At 43.0% G+C, this 22,130-nt stretch overlaps 1 protein-coding gene across 2 annotated transcripts in view; it reads right to left on the bottom strand.

Annotated features, from left to right (window-relative positions):
* The window catches only part of slit1a (slit homolog 1a (Drosophila)), a 90,510-nt gene that overhangs the window by 12,695 nt on the left and 55,685 nt on the right, over window positions 1-22,130 (bottom strand). For both annotated transcript variants that reach the window (XM_067610073.1, XM_067610074.1), the window contains exons 9-21: window positions 19,354-19,501; window positions 13,779-13,850; window positions 10,351-10,422; window positions 10,177-10,248; window positions 9,771-9,914; window positions 8,042-8,205; window positions 6,976-6,999; window positions 3,846-3,990; window positions 3,542-3,616; window positions 3,294-3,437; window positions 3,036-3,179; window positions 2,774-2,940; window positions 1,904-2,036 (exon numbers count right to left, since the gene is read on the bottom strand). In XM_067610073.1, coding sequence (XP_067466174.1) covers window positions 1,904-2,036; window positions 2,774-2,940; window positions 3,036-3,179; window positions 3,294-3,437; window positions 3,542-3,616; window positions 3,846-3,990; window positions 6,976-6,999; window positions 8,042-8,205; window positions 9,771-9,914; window positions 10,177-10,248; window positions 10,351-10,422; window positions 13,779-13,850; window positions 19,354-19,501 — 1,504 coding nt within the window. The remainder of the gene's footprint in view (window positions 1-1,903; window positions 2,037-2,773; window positions 2,941-3,035; window positions 3,180-3,293; window positions 3,438-3,541; window positions 3,617-3,845; window positions 3,991-6,975; window positions 7,000-8,041; window positions 8,206-9,770; window positions 9,915-10,176; window positions 10,249-10,350; window positions 10,423-13,778; window positions 13,851-19,353; window positions 19,502-22,130) is intronic.

Below are 22,130 nucleotides of genomic sequence, written 5' to 3'. Positions count from 1 at the left end.
ACAATACAATAATATTAACAATGCAATACTGAGACAAAATAAAACAAACCCTCTGCGGTCAACATTTTTAATGCATGTATCATCCAATACAGCCATTGCAGTGTGAATGGATGAAACAAAAATATAAAATATGACTTTTTTGCTACAGTAACCAACCAGTCCCCACTGTAGTTCACTTTCTAGATCATCTGTGTGTCTGTCATATTTTTCTTTGAGGATGTGAAATGTTACCATTCATTTAATATCTATACATTATAATACATATTATTATCACTATTGTTTTTCAAAGCCACGTTGAAGCCATGTTTATTGCAGTTGTTAGAATATTGCTAAAGCAAACTCAACATGTCCTGCAGCTGCTTCCCAGTAGAAATCTACCTTCATCTAAATTTACTGCTGAAGTATCCACAGGAAATGTTGCAGTTGAGTTGAGTTATTGTTAATGTGAGTTGCATATCTTGTGTTTGTTAGGTTTTGGCTGGTGTTAGAAGTTGATCTAATTCTAAATTTTGAAACTGTGCTCTGCTTTTAGTCATTGGATCAGTTTTTACTCTAAACTGTGAACTGGTGAAAAGCTGCAGGCAGTTATTACAGTTTAGGTGAACATCAAACTTTCAACTTAGAACACTTTTTCCATGCTGTTGCAGCCAATTTAATCCCAAGATACACCAAACAGATGAATATTTTGTCTTGCGATTTTTTTTTTTTTAGAAAATTTGATACAATGTTATGTCTCATGCCTAGAAGTCAGGCTTATTGAGCATCTTAGTCTTCCTATTCCACACACATACAGTACTGTAAGGTTATAAAATTACTTGGGCTGAATAACTGGATGAAGAGGGCACATTTTCCTGAATTTCCTATATAGCTGCAATTTTCCCGAATGTGACTCACCGCCTTACTTTTTGAGGTGACTGGGGTACACACACACATTTAAACATGTGTGTGCGTTCATACATTTGTGTGTTAACATGCTGATGTATGTACAAGCTACCCCAGTTGACACCATGCCTGCAGGGATGCAACCACCCTGCTGACTGCCAACACAAAGTGCTACCAGAGGGCTGTCACCTTGATAAATGGCTGATTTAAGGCCCAGTCCCTCTGAGCAAAGCTGCAGGCGCTTTCTCCTGCTATTGTTGTTGACAGCACACAGGACAGAGAGGGCAGGAGAGGGAGTGGGGGGGTTGCTGTTTAGTTAGGGGGGCCTTTGGGTTCAGAGGTAATGATAGGTAATGATGGTGCAGAGGACACTTGGGATAATGATGGAGTAGCAAACTCTCCAGATGACTAGATGAAAGCCCAGAACAGGGGGGCACACCTGGTCACACCTGCTGGGACAATGACAGGCCTTAAGGCTTGCACAGCGTGTGTGTGCATCTGTGTGTGTGTGTATGTGTGTGTGTGGTTAAGTCTGAACCACTTGGAGCAGTATTGGAAAGTTCCAGACCTATTCCATTCCCTCCCCTTTCCATTGAAGACTGCTCATTAAAATGTCCTCTTGCTCCCCTATGCTCCTGTGGACAGGCTTTTGGCCCTCACACAAAAATGCACACACACACACAAACACACACACACACACACTCTGATCCTTGGCTCTGAGTGTGAGAGTGACATCAGTGCTAGCCCTGAGGGCTACAGGGAGCACAGAAGAAGAATGTCTGAGAGAATAACTGCAGGGTTTATTGGCTCCTTTCCTCTTCTCTCTTCTCCAAATGATGAGATCTGTTTTCTTCGCCTCCACTGTTTTCACTAACACTTATCCCTTTCATACCTCCTAAGCTCCCCTCTATCTTTTTATACTGTCTCCTTTCCTTTCCAGGCCTTCAGGAGCAACAATACCTGAAACTCAAACTGATAAGATATAAAGGCAATTAGCATAATTCATGCCAAAGGGACTCACAGTTCAGTCACGTTTCTGGGGATGCCTTTGGGCAGTGCGTGGAGGTGCTTGTTACTGCAGCGCACCACAGTCTCCAGGCAAGTACATTCACTGGGACACTGGGGTCTGGGCACACAGCTTGACTCCTCTTGGCCTGGGAAAAAGAGGAGATATAGGAGAGTTAGATACAGAGAGGAGGAGAAAGGAGGAATGGGAAGACACAGAGAACAACTAAAAGATGAACTGTGGAAAGAGTGGAAGCAAGACAAAGCACAAACAACACAATCCTTCAAGGCATTACTGAGACAATGAACAAAGAGGAAGTGAAAAATGTGAAAAGTAAAGCTGGACAGAGAGAGAGGAGCCTCACTAATGTAATATCGACCAGCAAGAGCAAAGAATGGAAGCTGCCCGAGGCCTGAAGACAAGTCTAACATTCATTCAGGTGCAAATAGGCTGACTGGTCAATAAGGCAAACAGCTCAATAGCTCCACTCAGCCCGGCATCGACTAGCAGCTTAGGAACTGCTGAGTAGCAATCTATTCAGTAAACAAAAGACCGGCACAATAGCGGTCATTATTTAAGATGATCTCAGACACTTTAAGCAGCTCTTGTTCATAACGTATTGTGGAGCAAAGTGCAACGTTAAAATCTTCATCAGTCAGGCCCAGACAGGTTAGTTTCACACAGTGGAGGTCATCTACTATATTGAAGATGTTTATCTCCTTTCAAAGAGACAGATCACCTAATTTAAAGTGGAGAAGCTGCAACGAAACTTCAGATACACTCTAAATAAGGACATACATCAGTAGAGAAAGTGCGAAAAGCTACTCGAAGAGCAGTTGACTCAAATCAAGATTGCTAGCTGCATGTCTTTGTACCACCACCCACCTTCCTCACAGCGGAAATCAGGCAGAGCCACGTCCTGCAGAGGGATCTCCTTCAGGAAGGCGGGACGTTGGCAGCGAGGGTTACCTGTAACAATCTTCCTACTCCTCAGCCAATCACCGAGCCAGGACAGCTGGCAGTCACAGTTGAAGGAGTTGGCCAAAAGGTTACTAGGAGAAAGCGATTGGAGAGAGAGATTGTAAGAGCGCTGAAATTTGAAATGTAGTTATAGGTGAGTATGTGTGTGTGTATGCCAGGGTCTTACAGGGTGGAGAGGGTCTGCAGAGTGTCGAAGGCTCCGGGAGTGATGGTGGTCAGCTGGTTGTCGTACAGAGACAGCAGACGGACGTTGTGCAGCCCTGTGAAACTGTCGTTGTGGACACAGCTGATCTTGTTGTTCCTCAGCATCCTGACATAAAAAGAAATTAGATACTTAACTCTAATAATCTGAAATATTATTTTGTGTTTCACAAGTATAGACATACCTGAGAGTGTGATTTTTGTGTGTGTGTGTATCACTTACAGCATGCGTAATCCCTCAAGGCCACGGAACATCCCACTTCGGACTGAGTCAATCTGATTGGCTGTGAGGTGCAGCTCATTGACGGATGATGCACCTTCAAATGCTCCATCCTCAATCTCTGTGATCTTGTTGTTGCTGAGGTTACTGCAGAAAACAAGGCGTGTCAGATGATTAAATTATAACTCTCAACAATTAGAGGATAATTGTTTGAAGCTAAAGTTTAAAGGGAAAATTAAAGTTTCACTTACATTTTCTTTAGCTGGGAAAGGTTCTTAAAAACTCCAGTTGCCTCCAGAGTGGTGATCTCATTGTTGTTGAGGCGGCTAGAGACAAAAGATTGAAAAAGTTGAACCATACAAATAAAACAATCTATTCAAATTTAAAGCTCTTTTAAAATATTCAGTGGCAATCATAAAAAAGTGTGAGTTTTTGAATTTGCTTGGTCTACAATTTTGTATTTCATTCAAATCAAATCCAAGGCTTCATTTCTTTTCATTCTATGTCTGTTCAGTCTGTTTCAATGTACAACAGACTTTTTTCCTAATGCCTTACAGCTCAGAGGTGGATGCTGGGATGTGCTCAGGGATCTTGGTGAGCTTCAAGTTGGAGCAGTCCACCACATTTGACTCACAGCGGCACTTAGGAGGACACACTGGATCACTATTACAGGCGTTATTCAGACGGGTGTCCTCTGTACCTGAACAGGGGAAAAACGCAAAAACATACACTGATGTAACACAAAACTAAACCATGCACAATTATATCAGCCTCCTCCTTGTACCCACACATGCATTTCACTTTCCCATGATGCTCTTAGTCACGCATCTGGTCGCTCTGCAGCTGTATGTCAGTAGTTTGTCCTGTTGTGACCTAAGCGGCTGCTTTGTTAACTAATTTGACCTGAAGTGCCCTAAATAACACCCTGCAGCTCTCCTACCATTCATAGGAGGGATATGAGTGGGTGGGGGCAGGAGTAAGTTATTTCCGAGAGGTGATAGAGTGGGAGCAGTGGGGTGAAAAGAACAGTAGCAGGGGAGATTGAGATAGGGATGCCAAAGAGGATTTGGGCAGCCGGCTTCAGTGAAGCAGAGTACCCAGGAGAGGGAGAGAGGATGGTGAGAGAGAGATAGATGAAATAATGCACAGGAAAGTAGACAGACAGACAGGTGGAGTCAAAGGAGATGAGAGGGAGAAAAAGAAAAGGGAGGGCATGAAGGACATAAATGTATGCAGGAAAGCAAGAGGGAAAGGAGAGAGAGAAGACAGATGAGAGAGAAATGAAAGGTGAGTGGCACAGGTACAGAGAGACGTCTGTCCTGATGGAGGAAGAGCAAGAAGAATGAGGCAGCGTGGGGAGTGTGGGACGTTTTCCTGCACCTCCTCTGTCTATGAATAGACGTTACGTGCCAAAAAGCGTGCTGCCAGTTACATCATGGTTGCTCAATAATGGAACAGCACTGGGAGCCACTTAGAACAGTGTGTGTGTGTGTGTTTGTGTGTGTGTGTGTGTCTGAGGGAGTGTGCATTGTGTCTCAGTGTCTGTGTATATATAAGTGTGTATGTGTGCGTGTACAGCTTATGTGTGTGCACATGTTCCATTTAGAGGGAACAGCCCAGCGTTTTCTGTTAGGATAACATTTTGTGTCCCGTCCTCTTTTTGCATGCTCACATCGGTGCACCTCTCAGAGTTTTGGAGATGACATCAGCGGGACACCGTGGGGCACCCAGACCAAAGTCATGAGCAGGAAAACCTCAAACAACTAGGACAAAATCCTACAGCAGTACAGCAGAGTATCAAGAATCTATCCAAATAAATGGAATGCCATTTGAAACCATAACCTAACCCCAAACCCTCATCGCTGACTTTATTAGAATACGTTTGGACACGTTTAGAGTGAATTGCATTCACAGAAATGACTTCCTCTGGCTGCCAGTGTAAAAACTTTCCCTGAAGCTGTGTCCCTTCTTAGCGTTGGCCCATTGGAGGGTGCAGATAGACACAGCAAAGCAGGTCATTAAGGAACTTTCCCTCACTTGGCCAGACAACAGGAAAAGGCATTTCCTGCTAGAAAGGAAGCAATGAAAGTACAGCGCAGCGCTTTGATCCTGAGGATGTAGAGGAGCCAGGGGAGATTCGTGAGCCTGAGTCATCGCCGTCGTCACAAGTGCGTGGTGGCGACACTTTTACTGTCAGCAGATTTAAACGAAAGAGGAGAAGACACAGAGGAGAGGAATGAGGTTTTTCCTTTCCGAGGCGCAAAATGACTCATCACTGAAGTTGTAGAAGTTCTCATAATTCCTTGCAGCTTGGTTCCTCATTATCAATGTATTATGGAATCCCATCCTGTCAGTGATTGTGTGTGTGTGTGTGTGTGTGTGTATGTATATGTGTATAATGTGGAGGCTTTTATTGTTATCATTCAGGGAGGGTGAAATTCTCATTAATCACATTTGGCTTTGATCTTCCTTCTGCTTACATAGTACTCCCATTTGTTCTCTAAGCCAGTGTAGAGCTTTATCTCAGCTTAGCACACAAAGACACATTCATTTACACGCATGCACACACACACACACGCACACACAAGCATCCACACAACACACAGGCACACACGGAGACACACACACACACACACACACACACACACACACACACACACACACACACACACACACACACACACACACAGAGTTTGACACACATCACTGCTCCTCCTAGTTATTTTCTTGGAAGTGCTCTTGTTAAGAGGTCCGGAAACATCCGCTGATAGGAATCTGGGTCCTCTGGTGGGCTTTATTTTCTTTAGCTTTTACTGATAGAAAGGACACACTTTCCTTCCCCTCTGTCCTTCTCTCCCTCCCTACTTTCTTTGCCCCTCTTGGTGAGTGACTGTGCTCATGCCAAAGCAAAGAGCCACTTCCTTTTGACTCTATCTGCTGAGACTGTTAGAAAAACAGACCCGAGGAGAAACAGACGCACTCGCACATATATCACATTAAAATGCACAAATGCACACCTCATGGGCCCAATTTGCTGTTCTCACATACATAAATACATATGGTGCAGCCACCACCAGCATTCAATCTTCAACCAATTTTCCCCCAAAATGCCCAATGAACTTCATCCTACCATCATCAACATTACAGGATGATTCTGGTTTGTTACAACACTTTTTTTTTATAGTTTTGGTCATTGTTTCAAGAAACAGTGGAGGTAAAACCAAGTGTGAGTCCATCAGCAATGTTGGTAATAACCCCTCTTGTACAGTAAAACTGTTTGCACACAGCTATGGCAAGTACAAGGCAAGATGCAAGTAAGTCAAAGTTGAAATCGGAAGTCAGTCGTACACTGCGATGGATGTTAACACCAGACCTGTGGGTTCATTTAAAACCTGTATGCTCATCTGACTGCTTACGTTTCTTGCCCTGACTTATTTTTAACAAAGTTGCCATGTTCCCAGTTCTCAGTAATTAGCTTAGTAAATAAAATACCATGAATGATGACAAAACTGCGCATTATAAGACCCAAGTTGTAATAAACTGGAATTATCCTTTAACCTATGGCAGAATTTCATTTAAATGAACGATGAGTAATGGAAAAACTGATGCCGCTACATGGTTAAGGGTGAATAATTAAAGAAAAGAGGAAGACAATGATAGGTGTGAACATTTACGAGCCACTCACCTGGGATGAAGTACTGCTCTTTGGCTGTGATGGAGAAAAGAAAGAGGGACGGATGTCAGTGAGACCAGTCTGGTCTGCATAGCTGTGGTCTCGCTATGCTTCAGAACAGTCATATATAGGGCTTATATATGACGACACATGACTCACATGGCACATGACTGTAAAACAGAGTAGCCTAAGACTATCTCTGTATAATGGCAATGTGGGGAAACGTAACAATGTTAAAAAGTGGTAAATATTTGGCTGTTGCTAAGGAAGAGTGACAAGGGGGAAAGACAGTGAAAAAGTAAGAAAGAAAAAGACAAAAAAAAGGAAAGAAAAAAGAAAGAGAAAAACACATGGACCCCCTTCTTTAGCAGGTCTAGCCAAACGAGTGAGGCTGTAAAGAAGTGTGAAACCTCAGCAGAGTGCAGAGTGCCAGACAGCACTGCACAGTGCATAAACACAATAGTGGGCACAGGGTGGAGAGAGAGGGCATGGTGAGGCCTGGCTAGTGCAGTGCGGAGGAGTGAAGGAATGAGGGGGCGTGAAGGAAACCTGAACCTGGCAGGCAGAGAGCGGTGAGCGGGCAAGGGGAGATGGAGGAGAGATGGCTGGGAGGAAGGGAAGCCTGAGACTGGCAGAGGGCAGAGGAATGGTGGGCACGTACAGAAACTCTAGCCCTTATACCAGCTTCGACTGGTGATCTCAGCTCACTGCGGCTTGAATGTGAAACCAGACTCACAATGTGGTAATATGGAGGGGAAGTAGAGAAACAGAGAACGATCCCTCTCTCCTTGGCCCCAAGTTCGTCTGGGGAGATATTGATTGAGGAGCACCGGCACAGCAAATGATAGGCTGAATAAAACCTTTTGCCAGGAATGATCACTCATTATAGGTGCTGAGAGGTAGAGGGAACAATGCAGAGATAAAAGCCGCTCCCAGCGGAGAGAAAGAGAGAAGGTAAGAGTATAGCAGTGAGAGACAAGTGGAATAAAAACAACAAAGCCAGTCTGAGAGATAAAGAGCCCAAGAGAGTAATAAGAGAGAGACATTTGGAGACAGTGACGCTGAGCCACCAGCCTACCGGAGCAGCGGAATTTCTTGCTCTTAATCTGTCCGATGCGTTTGTTTGCCAGTCGGCGAGGGCTGGCGCAGCGGGCACCGCTGGTCTCGATGGGGTTTGAGCGCAGGTAGTCAGCCAGCCACTTCAGATTACAGTCACAAATAAATGGGTTCTGGGCCAGGTGACTGCAGAACAGAGAGGGAGGGGGAGATGGTAAGAGAGGAATATAGAAGAAGAAAGGAAAGAAAAGAACCCACATTAAAAAACTGATGGGATAAACACCAAGAAAGAAGTATGTATACATTTGGACATCGGAGCCACAGACTTAGTACAGACTCTTACCAGAAATTGTAGAAACAAATAGTGGGGGATAATTTAATATTATTGTGTACTGACTCTAAGTTGTAAACCATATCATAATGATATAATCTTATCATTTAAAGGAACAGTTTCATATTTTGGGAAAAAAGCTTATTCCCTTTCTTGCTGAGAGTTAGATGAACAGATTGATACCACCCTTATGTCTGCATGGTAAATACAGAGCCTCCAGCAGCAGCCAGTTAGATTAGCTTATAATAAAGACTACAAATGGAGAAACAGGGAGCCTGGCTCTGGACTTCAAGAAAGCAAATAAAGCGTATTTCCCAAAATGTCAAACTATTCCTTTAATGTCTGACAAATTTCTGTTGCTGTTATTGAATCTAAGCAATCCACAAACCCACAAAACAAACTGCATTGCTTTGAATATTAATTTGAATAATAATTTTATAGGTGACTTTTCAGACATTTTCCAAATTATGATAAACACTCTTCTTATGGTCACTTTGGAGCCTGCAGTTTGAGGTGCTGCTGAATTGTATTCTGTTGGTTATATGTTTCGAATATCTAGTCATTTACTATATCATTGATATAGTAAATGGGGTGGACAAAATATTAGAAATACCTCTCAGTAGAAAACAATACTGTTAAAACAGCACACCACAAACTAGTACATAATAAACTGGCAACTGAGTGCATATAGATAGATATTAGAAAATATCCATATTCAATTTGAAATATCGATTTCAACCATAACACCAGACTCTGCTTCAGTTCAATGAGTGTGTGTTGTCAGGAATGCTGTTGCAGCCATCCAAATTATGTGGTGGATTTGGATGACCAGAGACCAGCGGTAAGACTCTACATGTATTTTTACACCATGTTCAGAATGCAGGCAAAACAAGAGGCTCATTTTAGACTGAGACCATGAAACCCAGTGCCCCCTATATGTTTTCTATGTGTCTGGTGAGCCAAAGGGCAGCACTATCTATCCGTCATCTCCAACAGGTGTCTTGTATGCGTGTGTATGGAACTGATCAACATGCAGCATGTTTCAGAGCTGCTAGACACCACAGTGTGAGGTCTGTATTGATAACAGTGTGTGGTTTGCCTTGTTTATTGGAACAGAAAAGAAAGGAGAGACATTCATTTTAGCCAGAATAGGTGCTGTCTGAGCAACGGCAGTGGAAAGAGTGGGTGTGGTGTGAGCTGTTTTTGATCTTGATCTGAAGCTGTGTGTCTCCACGTCTTTGTGAAGATGATAGATTTACTCTCCTCTCTACCTTATCATTTCATTCCTGTTAATTAATTAATGTGATCACACAGGACCTGCGAGTAAACAACTTCTGTGTTGGCTCATGTTTTATGGTGAAGGCTCAGTATGTGTCAGAGCATGTACGGCAGCACACACGTGTGTCTGTGTTTGACTCACAGGGTCTGTATAGCTCGGAGCGAAGTGAAGGTGCCCTTGGCGAGGGTTTGGATCTTGTTGTCATAGAGCGATAGCAGTGAGAGATTCTGCAGGTCCTGGAAGGCATTGGCACGAACGCAGTGAATCTTATTGGCATTCAGCAACCTGGGAGAAGAAGGAATGAAAAAAGAGGGAGGGATGAGGGGGGAGAGGAGAAACAGAGAGGAAGGAAAGGAGAAGAGGGAGGGAAGCAGCTTGTCAGAGTTTCTTTATGCATTCATTCATTATGCATTCCAACTAGAAAACTATGCACAGGTACAAAGTTTATTTGAAGGTTATGACTCCTTTACTGAGTGGGAGTTAAGGGATTCTGGTATTCAGTATATGTCTGCAGTGCATCAGCAGAGTGCGTGTATGTTCCACTTACAGCAGTTGCAGGGCGTAGAGGCCGTCAAACACCCCCTTGGGCAGGTCGGTGATCTTATTTCCATACAGCACGCTGAGAAATCACAACACAGACGTGCTTTAGACACGGGAAACGACAACCAAGACGATAATTATGCACACATACATGCACAAACTCTGCTATGGGGTCACTTACAGGGAGTTGAGGGAGCGCAGGCCCTGGAAGGCATCAGGGGCTATCTCTGAGATCTGGTTGTTACTCAGGTCTCTGTGTGAAAGAAGACAATTCAAGTCAAGGAGATGGAGGAATTTGTTCAAGTTTGGTGAAGAAGTCAAAGATTAAATTGGTTTCCTCTGGGGGGTTTGACCCCACTGTCACTGGATGTCACCCTCACAGGAATCTGAGGTGGATGTAAAGCCCCTGCTTGTTGCTGGCGAGTGGGGAGGAAGTAAATGTAGTGTGAGTGGGATGAAGATGAGTTCCAGCTCTTTCCCATATTTGATGGTGCATCCCTTCAAGGGATTTGATGAAATGGAGCGGGATAGAGTCTCCTAGCCAATCAAAACATTTACTTGTATTATTTGTGGCCTATCAACTAGCCCTGTGTTGTCTCATGATGTGTGTGTGTGTGTGTGTGTGTGTGTGTGTGTGTGTGTGTGTGTGTGTGTGTGTGTGTGAGTAAAAATGGGGTGTGTGGCTGAAATCCAGAGCAAAATACAGTAGACTGCCTCTGAACATAGCTGTTGTTAATAGGATCCACAGGCCTCTCCCCACAGGATAACCACTAAGCCTGTGTGTCTATGTGTTTATGTGTGTGTGTGTCTGTGTGAGTAAATGCAACAGTAAAATAAGAACAGTGGGACAGAAAGTGAGAAAGACAGATGGAGAGAGAGAGTTAATGGAGTATGTGGACTGAACTCCAGTCGACTGGATACCTTTGAAGGAAAATCATCATGTGGTGAAGAAGAGGGATATTTTCTCATTTGGGGGTAACAGTTAAATAAGTACCCATTTGTCTTCTTGCAAAGGACTGAGGTTTCCTGGAAATGAAAATGCAGTGAAAGGAGCCAACATCTGCACTGGTGTGTGTCTGTAAACTCAGACACTAGTGTGTTTGTGTATGTGTCGGTGTGTGAGGGCTATTACTGCATCCCTGTCTTAAGGAGTGGTTCATGTGTAGGTCATCCAAACTAGGACAAGGTGAAAGAGAATGTGTGTGGCTGGCATTTACTGGGATAAGACGACACATAGGGTCAGGAGAGGCATTACACACATACCTGCACACGCCATAAATAAGCAAACAAATGCACAACCATGGACACAAAAGCCTATATATAACTTATACTTACCCAATGTTCCCTTTTTATCAAATATTTAAGTACTAATATGCCAGAACAAGCCACTAAAATATAAAACATACATATTAACATCTGTAGAACATGACCCAGGAGGGCGACCATATTCAACATGATGTATCGGTGCTGTCTAGACACTCTTTGTACTGAGGTTGTTGGACACAGGACCGACTGGGCCAGTGAGGGCACGCAGCCAGCTGAATCAACAGAGCCGCCAAGGGTCAACACAGACATGCAGCCGTGCATTGTTGTTGCTAAATGCAGAATCAGCAGCAACAGTAGCAGGTCATGTCTGTTTGGAAGACCAGATGGAAGACATTCTTACTGCCATTAGATCTGGTTCGTTTATTTTCTATAAAAAACAACGATTTCTATATAGATATACAATATTAATAACATCGATTAAAGACAAATTACATTTTTGTCACACCCATTTAGTTTTGGAGTTCATTTTGATTAGATTAGATTAGATTATTTTGATTTATTTACTTTTATGTAAAAACCTAACCCGTTTTGAGTCTGTATGATTCACATTTTTTGCATGTACAGTGAGAAAAAAAATCTTTCATTCTTGCTTTTACTTTTGTAGATATAAGCATCACATTTTTGTAAAATCAGGATAAGGGGAGCTACAATGAAATAGCAGTTTCATTGATACTAGAGTACTCTAGTCTTATAGTAAGGGCTGGCCAGACTTGCCTTGGACCAGCCCCTAGTTATGCTGCTATAGGCCTAGACTGCTGGGGGACTTCCTATGATGCACTGAGCTCCTTTCTTCTCCTCCTCCTCTCCATCTGTACGTACTCATGTACCATTAATGCATGTTACTAACTTGGCTTCTTCCTCAGAGTTTTTGTGCTTTCTTGTCTCACAGGTTCCTGTGGATCATGGTCATGGACCACCAGGTTATGAATTTCAAGCTTCTGTGGGTTGTGGACCCCGTGCTGCTGTGATCCTGCTCGATGCCCACGCCTGCTATAATTATTATTATTAGTCGTATTTCTAATATTATTATTGTTGTTACTGTACTTCTCTGTGTCTCTCTCTCTCCCTCCTTCTTTCTGTCTCAACCCAACCGGTTGAGAGAGAAGGAGGGAGGTTAACCGAGAGACCGGTTAAAGGGGAGTTTTTCCTTGCTGCTGTCGTCAAGTGCTTGCTCATGGGAGCATGTTGGGTGTCTGTAAATTAAAGCGTATGGTCTAGACCTGCTCTTTGTGAAAAGTGCCCTGAGATAACTTCTGTTGTGATTTGATGCTATATAAATACAATTGAATTGAATTGAAATAGTAAGTACAATTTGTTAATGTGTTAATATTTAGTTGTTGAATCTGTGAATCTGTGAAACTGTCATCATATTTAACTTGTATATAGAACTTGTATAGAAAGAAAACCACATATCATATTTGATAAGTGATTATCCCATTTTGCTGAAGAACAACAAAAATGCAATGCCACCTATTTAATTTAAGAGTTTCCTTCACTTTCACTTCAACATAAAAACTTGATCAGGTTGAGTTGGCATGGCGTTTTTTGTAATCACAGTAAAGAAAAGAAGTTTTTCCATTTATTTTTGCGCATTAAAGAATAATTTGAGATTTCCCTGGCAATACAATGAGATAGCTGCTTCAGCTGTACTTCTCTGTATTCACCTCATTTGAACTTAAAACTGTCCCTAGACTTGGATGATAAAACGGTGTGGAATCCTTTAAGAAGGGTAGAGAAACTCCCTGACCTTCCGTTTCCTCCGTCTTCCTGCTGCTATGTCGGTCAGGCCTGGTGGTGTTGGCGTTATGGGTTTGGCCGACTGGTGTGTGCTGGCTGGGTGACTGGACGGCTGGCTGTCAATGGGTGAAAAACCACTCCGTCTCAACTACCAGCCTGTCAGTGCTCATTCCCACAGAGAGTGAAGCCTCAGCCCTCATTCCAGCACACTCTCCGTCCCATCATCATCCCAGCCACAGTTTACAGTTTGCCCACGCAGGCACAACACACACACAGTCCGGACAACACTAGCCAGGGGAATACCAGCGCACACCAATGAAAGATGAGAGCTGTTATTATGCTCATGTAGCATCTGAGTGCTTGCTTTCCATGCCACCCCAAGTCTGAGAACAAGAATATGTTCTTTAGGCGCAGACAAAATAAATACTTCATGCTCCTTAGCAGAGGAATGAGACAACTGCCAATTGTCGCTTCTTTTTCCAGCCCTCAACCTCTTGTTCTCATCTGTATTATTTAGCCCTGAGGTGAGTGTACTGCTGTACTTACATCCTACGCAGTTTCTTGTAGGGAGAGAAGGCTCCGGGAGGAACAGACTTAATCCCATTCTGCTCCAGACGTCTGGAGAAAAGAGAAGAGGAGATACCATCAGTTAACCAAACAATAGACTTCTCCATGGCAACAGAGCTGAGTAATCCCCCATCACCTCCGACCCTTGGTGATTGGCCTGATTATATTAGCGGAGATCTATTCCCCAGCTGTAATAGGTCCAGGCATGTGAGAGTCATAACATCCTCAGAACCAATAAACAGTCTGAATACTAAAGTGCTGTGGACTAAATACTAAAGTGCTCATGGAAAAGGCCTTGTCTCAGTTTGTGGGAGGGTGTTAAGGCCTTCAGCTAAAAGTCATATTTCTTTTTGATGTAACATTTATAGTTTCCAGCACTTATGTTCTCATATGAGATCCTGAAATCAATAATGATCTCACTTGTTCTTGTAAAATTTGTCTTCATCCTCTGGGTGTCTCCAAAGTGTCCACTGAAACCTTTGCAGCGAGGTGAAATATGACTACTTTTAGTTTACTTTTTCCAGTGAGCCTAAGAGCTGCTGAAGCAAAGTTTGTCAGAATCTCACTTTACAGACAGTCCAAAAATGTGAATGAATGAAAACACACACAAACATACGCTTGGTCACTTAGTACAGAACAGTCACAAACCCTAATCAGTCTCAGATGGTCTTAGGGAAACAGACATCACTAAACCCCATTAGTGTGGGCATGCATGGCTGTGTGTTTCAGGCCGGCTGCTACTCGGTCCCAGACCAATTCCCTGGTGTAGCTGGCAGAGGGCTGTTTATCTGCAGGTCAGTTCACAGCTTTTAAAACTGTCCTTAACAAGGCTTAGCAGAGCCCGGAGGGAGCCAGCTGTGGGTCTGTCTGGTTGTCCTGCCATACCGCCTCCCAGCAGAGCAACTGGCTGCAGGAACAGGGGACATGGGCTTGTGTGAGGTGTGGTAGGCCAGTGGCTACAACTGGGCTAGTGAGGGAATCCAAAGATCATTAAAATGCCATTTCTCACCACAGGGAAATGAGAAATATTTAAAAATCTGCAAAACCCCTTGGCAAACAGAATGTTGTTGATAGATTTAAAAACCCCCTCTTAAAAGTATTTGATTACTTGGGGCAGGAATATTTCCACATGATTTAATTATTCTATTAGATCCATTTAAAATTTACTACGCGCCTCTTAGGCCTCCTGCATGCGATGTTTATGTCTACTCATGGGGGGTAAATGTTTTGTTAGACAAGAACCACAGCCACTTAACAGTTTTGAGTTCCTAAATTTTTCAATCAAGAATCTTACCCCTTTAAAGGAGTGGCCTCTGTTTATAGAGCGATATAAGAGCACAATTGACATTCTTAGGATAGCAGTGATTCCAGACCACAGATTCCTGTGGTGGACGTGTTCTCTCTGTCTGTTTTTCTCTGCCTGTCCCAATGTGTCCGTGGATTTACAGCAGAGTGACAGCGCTGTGGTTCCTCTGCCCTCACCATGCAGCAACGTGGTGGGCCAAGTGGCTTTAGCGCCTTCTCTCATCAACCAGTTGGTCTGACTGGTCCAAACCAGTCTGGCACTTTACTTGCTGTTTGCATGTGTTTCAGTTTCAGAGCTCGTTGTGTACGTGCATGCCTACATGCTGTGGTACTCCAATGTGTGTCAGTGAATAAGAAAACCCTGTCTGACAAAGCCAGACAAGGGCACACAATGCTGTCTGACAACTTTTTAGCCTTCAAATTGTCACTCCTCAGTGATCGATATTTGCAAGCAACTAAATCCCTCCAATCAACAAAGGGGCTGATCCGTCCAATCGGCGGAGAAAAAAAGAAACAATCTGTCAGAGTTGCCTTCAGACGGACAATCAATGGCTCCCATCCAATTTATCAGACTGAACATTTGTATGTGTGTCTGTCTATGTGTGTCTGTGAGCTGGTGTTTGTGTCAGCCCAATCAATGGTCTTCATCCTTTTCATTAAGGTCTGAGCATGGTTTTCATTAAGGGGAAACACATTATGCCTTTGGGTATTCAGCCAGTGCGTGCGTGAGTCAGAAATGGATGGCAGGACCGCAGCGGCAGATGAAAGGCGCAGGGAGGGGGGGATTTTTATGGCAGAGTTCAGTCATTGCAGACAGAGACTATGGTGCATAATAATCTGTTGTGGTAGTGTTTAGGCTAACTGGGCCTGGTCTCACAAGAGAGGAGTACAGAAACCAGCTCACATCCCCACAGCCATAAACACAACACTGGCATTCATTAGGGGAGAGCAGGGCAGGGAGGTTGCAGTTCTCCGATTTGTACGTAATGAGAGCAGCATGTGTGTGTTTGCGTGTGCGAGAAAGTGTATGTGTGTGTGTGAGTTTCCGAGTGCCTCATTAACAAGGCATTAGGCTGGCCTTGATACCCAGCAGCCCGCCTTGCTGTAATTGAAACTGATTTTATAATGAACTTCAAGCACAGATCAAACCTGCTGTACCAAATTCTTGAGCGGAATCCCCCTCCTGCCCTCCCTTTTTATTCCTTCACTGTGGCTCTGCCTCCTCAAACCCGCCTGTGGTGATTTTGGCAAGCCAGGAAAGAGAAAGTGAAGAAAAAAATCGAGAGGGGAGGAGAATGAGTGAAGAAAAGTCCGTTTTGGGAATAGAACCTGTAAGGTAAGGCTCTGATGGGCAGGACAGGAGGAATGCACATGATATAAGCCAGTGTTTCACCCCAGTCTTGTAAAAGATGAATCAGAACATAGTAGAGTTTATTAGCAGGACACGGTTAAGTACCAATTAGATGTGAAGGGCAGGAAGACTTTAAAAATGTCTTTACTCATCTGCTGTGTGGAGAGAATCTACTGTCTATAAAACCTGCATGGTTGAATTATCTTTCAGCCGCCTCCTTGTTCTCCCATTAGTGCTGCTTGCTGGTTATTGGGCTCATAGATCACATCACTGTCTCTCTGAGATCCTCCACTTGTGGAACATTACAGCTGGAGGGCATGCTTAAGAGGTCTACAAACTATAAAACATGGCAAAAAACTGATATGCAAGGCTGGTGCTGAGTTTGAATATTTACATCTCAAAAGTTAACCTGCAGGATGTATGATGTCTTTTAAATGACTTTTAAATGATGATCGTAGTATTTCCTGGGTGGTCATTCCATTATACAATAACATACAGAGAAGTGTGAACTGCGTGTCCAAATTAGGAAATTTAGCACACCACTGCACTAGAAATGGGTCAGGGTTGTTGGGGAACATGGGATCTGTGACTTCCATGCTAGCCGGGTATTTATAAACAGACCCCATAGGGAGGAGGAGACCTAGAAACTTGCTGTGTCCTCCTCACTACACATATGCTCCTTGGAAGACATGCAATGCAACCGCTGGCTTTTTCCCTTCATCCTCCCTTTTTCTCAATGTGCATAAATCACAGTGTTGCTGTACCATTTCATGCAGATTTCTGCCAGGGGCATTAAAGCCCCGATAAAGAACATTAAAGCACTACCTTGAGTCTAGCCCTGCATTCCTGGGAATTACAGTAGGCTGATAGCATGTGGGCCGTAAACAGTTAATGCCCAGACAGATGTTGGAGGACTGATAAACTGAGGGAGGGATGTTAGCAAAGCGCTCGCATGCGGTTCACAGCCATCTGAGCTGATAAGAGCATGTAGTCTCAGTTTAAAGGGGACCTGTTATGCTCATTTCCAGCTCTATATTTTTTTATTCTGGGACTCCATTAGAGAAGCTTTGCATGATTCACAGTTAAAAAAAGTACCTATTTATCTTATACTGGATCTTTATGCAGCCCCTGAGCTCAACCTCTGTCTGAAACAGGCCGTTTTAACTGTCTCTTTAAGGCCACCCTCCTAATGAGCCCACTCTGTTCTGATTGGTTAGCTTCCAGAAGCTGTGTCACAGCCGACTTCCAGCCGCTCAGGAGGCTACGTAAAGAAACCATGAAACAAACTATAGTGGTAGGATTTCACTTCTTTTTCTTTAACCCGAAATATCAACTTCTCAAATATATCCGTACATATTTGAGCCAGAATCCAATCCAAAATATGCGAGTGAATGACACAAACAACACATGGAACAACCTTAACAACAATCCTAGCAACCAAAACTGTGCACCAGACGGCTGTTTAAGGGCATGCATAACAATCTGATGTCAACTTGTCGGCACGATAGAAAAAAACATTGCAAACAAAACGTTCAGAGCAGGCTGAAACCCTGGCTTTTGATTTGCAGGGAGCATTTCTACATATGTTAGCCTCAAGTTTTGGAACTTTGACCATCTTTAACATAGCTCTTCGACATCATAACAGTATAGAAGTAACAGAAAAATGCAACATGCATAATAGGTCCCCTTTAAGTCTGCTGTAAGTCTACATGTGTGTCTCAGTGTAGAGCAAATGGATGGATGGATGTCTCGCTACCAGGTGATGCATAGTGAGAAAAGTGAGCTAGAACAGCATATGTACATAAAACATGCATGTTTAAATCCTCTCAGCCTGCAGCCTGCCTCAGCCCTGCATGAGTGTACACAGACAGATAGATATGGAAACACATGCATACAGTATCTTTAATGTGCACACTCACACAAATGCCCTGCAGTGCCATGCATCAAAGAACAATGTGGCTGTGGATGTCCCTGCATTATTCTGAAATCCATCACTTCCCTCTGCTGCTGAGGGAATCAATTTGTACTGAGCTGAGGAATCTGAACTTCCTAAATAAGATTAACTCAGACTAGAATCATCCAGTTCTCATCAGGGTCATCTGTTGAACCAAATCTGACCAAAACCTTTTCTACACTGAGCTGCATATAACTAATAATATGAAGGGAATGTTGATTTCTCACATTACCCTTTTGGGAAATTAAATACGATGAGTTTTGACATTACATGATGAAAGAAATTACCTTTTTGTTCTTTCTCTAATAGTTAAGCTGCAATATAATCAACACTATAGTGTAGGGCCAGATGTTGTATTGCATTCTTAGACACATCGCAAAAGACAGCACCAAGTAAATAACTCTTCTTCACTAAGTAAATAGCTTCTTCTTTCCACTGATTTGTTGGAGCTGTAATAAAGTCTGCCCTGGAAACTGTTTCACTGACAAATTCATGTGCAAAGACTTAGAAAATGAACTTAGGAGCTAAATCAACACTTCTGTGATAATCATGTAGAGCTCCTTCACACTTAAAGCTTGATAAAATAAGTTGGAAATAATGCTGATTGCAGTACGTATTGAAAAATTTGTTCTTTTTAGGGGCCTGGACATGCCCTGTACACTTTCCTTCACTATATTTTATCACATCTCATATCCTGACTGCAATATTTAAGCAACTGCTCATGGATGATGCATTTTCTCCATATGTATATTCACACATATAGCATCATCTATTTATGATTACATATTAGGATTTGCTCTCTTCAGAGGAGAGGATGGCGGAAGGATTATTAATTTAATCTATACATCACTGGGGTAAATGTGACTGTGAACTATTTGTACTAAATTGGCCTTTAAGGAATATTTAACTGGGTGTCTGTTAAAGCCAGCGGGTGTTGTGCTCACATCTCGGCCATGCTGTCTGGAAGGTTGGCTGGAATGGCAGTAAGACCTTTCCCTCGACAGTCCACAATGTTGTTACTGCAAGTACACATGGCTGGACAGGAGCCTCCACCTGTGCTGCACGGCTGCAGGCCGGACGACTCCTGCTGACCTGCAGAGACAAGAAGAGGAGAGAAAAACATGAGGGATGAACCAGGAGGAAGAGAGGAAGATCTGGCCTCTGCAGGTGAGAGAGCACAGATGAATTTGGTTTCAGTGAGAGCAGCACGACTTAAAGCAGGATTACAGGGTCAGATTGTTTGCTGAAGGATTTGTGCTGTGACACAGAGCAGCTCTTGCACACATGTGGAGCTTAACCTGTTTTGCTGCTGTTCATGTCACCAGTGCTTTGTGCTTTATAAGCTGAATTGCAAATGAACACAGATTCTCAGGGATGCTTTTGACATTGAGAAAAAGAAATGAAACACCCCGCACTTGACTTTATTGTAAATCCGTACATCCTTGAGAATCAATGGGCAAGAAACTAGGTTATCTATCAAAGAAATGCCACCGTATATTGAGAAGAGAAGAAAGACATGAATAATAGAGTCGGGGCGGTGATTGAAGGCCTCCCAATAACATCCATTGATCTCTCCGCAAATTTTCCTCCTGAGTCTGCGTTCTCTGGGTGGAATTCTTGCCATTCTGCACATTCAGCTTTACAACCCCCACCTCTTCACTTCCATTTGTTCTGAAACACTTCAACTTTTCAATTTGCATACAGAGCACACAACCCATCACGCTGTCTCTAGATACCTGTTCAAATAGCTCCGGCACTGTCAACGATGTGGTGAAGAGCGGGCGCTTGCACTGCCAGTACGAATGTGTTTGGTGTGTGTGTGTGTGTGTGTGTGTGTGTATGTGTGTACAAGATGTGTGTATGTAAGCCTAACCCAGATAAAATGAATAAAACAGACTTTTAAATGGCCTCATTTACACAGCATTACTAATCCGAGTTTCAAACCATGAATATTTGATTATCTTCCTATCTATCGCTCAGCTAATGTTGGAGAGAGAGAGTGAAGGGGGAATAGAGATTCGGGGAGAGGAAGACAGAGTGAGTGATGGTGAAAGTCAGTGATAGAGAGAGCACGGTGCTCAAAACTCTACTCCACTGAAAGTTTGCTGCCAAACATCATGCTTCACAATGGAATTGTGGAATTACAGGCGCTAGCTCTAAGGCCATTTAGCTAATAAGCAATGTTTAAGGTCAGGCTTTATGTATCTGGCCAATCATAATCAACTACTCAGATACAAGGCTGAATCAGGTAAACAAGACAAATAAGATCGAGAAGTGTGAATCAACACACAATTCACACAGTCGCTAATCCCGCGTGATCTGAGGGCCTGTGATCTGGGATGGCAGAGATTTGACAGATCTGGGATCAGGTGTAGGGCAGAGCAGAACTCCCTTCTGATCTAACATGGCATATTTGACAGGCCTGGGATCAGGGAGAGTGCAGAGCACAGCTGGAGCGGCCTTAACAATGACAGCTCTCTGACAGGTATACTTGAGGTGAAGCTGTTTGATGTACGCTCATCCCCTGTTCTTACTAGTTCTGTTTTCCCCATCATCTCTTTCACATCCGCCGTCTCCACCGCTCTATTCCCGTCCCACTTCCCTTGTTTTATTGGCTTTCACCTTTGTCTCCCTTTGTTTCTCTGTCTTCTTCTTCTCCTCTCTCTTCTCTCCCACTTGTCTGAGCATGCTCATTTCCAACCTCTCCAGTCCATCATCTCTGCCATTGACTGGCACTTCAACCCATTACCTCCTGTACATTTGCTTGCAAGGTTTTATATTTAACCTCACTCCACCTCATTTCTCTCATCGTTTCAAAATGTAATGTTATCACTGGCTTCTTCCCCATTTGTCTCTTCTCTGAAGTTCCCTTTCAGCACAACATTCGAGTTCACCAGTTCTCTCCCCCTTTTCCCTCCTTATACAGTCATTTCTTCCCTATTTCCAACTACAGGAATTGTATTTTATTCCACCCCTCAAGCAATTTATAGCTCATTGCTCATTTCAAACATAATATTTTTACTTCATTTATTATTCCTTGGGAGCAGTAATTCAGTGCAATAGTCATTAATTTTCTGTCAAATAACCCAAAACTGGCACCAGTAGCCTGCGTTACATTCAAAACTTCCAACTTTTTAGTTCCCTCTCTTGTAAATGATCACAGGGTCTACTTGTAAATGTTTTGCTCAATAAAATCATTCAGATGAACTATTCAGATGAACTTAAACCTCTGTAATCTAAAATAGAGTCAGAGGATGATGACTAATTAAGATGAAAATGGGTATGTTCCTGCATATAGTTAAGATCCATAATTTTTTATTGCTTTATTTTAAAGGAGCAGCAGCAAACAGATTTTTGCCTCGGGCGCTCAAAAACAGTTGTGTTTCCTGCTGTGCACCTGTTTAAAGTAAACAAGATTGTTTTGTGATGAGAATAGCTTAGAAAATGCTTCTGGTAATAGAAAGTGAAGACAAAAATGTGGAGAAACACAAATGAGCTGCTGGTCATGCACCAGAGTCCCTCAAAGTAATTAAAAAGTAAAAGTAAATTGGTTCAACAAAGTGTTTGCACTGAAAATGTTTATTTTTAAAATCCAATTTTCACCCGCAGATTCAGTAGTTTTTGTTTTTTTTAGTATCTGTTATTCTCCTATTTTTTAATTATTGATTATGAAAACATAGTTAAAATTCATTGCTTTTTAAAAACTGGAAATAATGAGCCA

The sequence above is a fragment of the Thunnus thynnus genome, chromosome 14 (assembly GCF_963924715.1).
Source record: "Thunnus thynnus chromosome 14, fThuThy2.1, whole genome shotgun sequence".
NCBI classification, from domain to species: domain Eukaryota; kingdom Metazoa; phylum Chordata; class Actinopteri; order Scombriformes; family Scombridae; genus Thunnus; species Thunnus thynnus.
The sequence above is the reverse complement of the archived record's forward strand: the minus strand, read 5'-3'. Positions and strand labels throughout refer to the sequence as shown.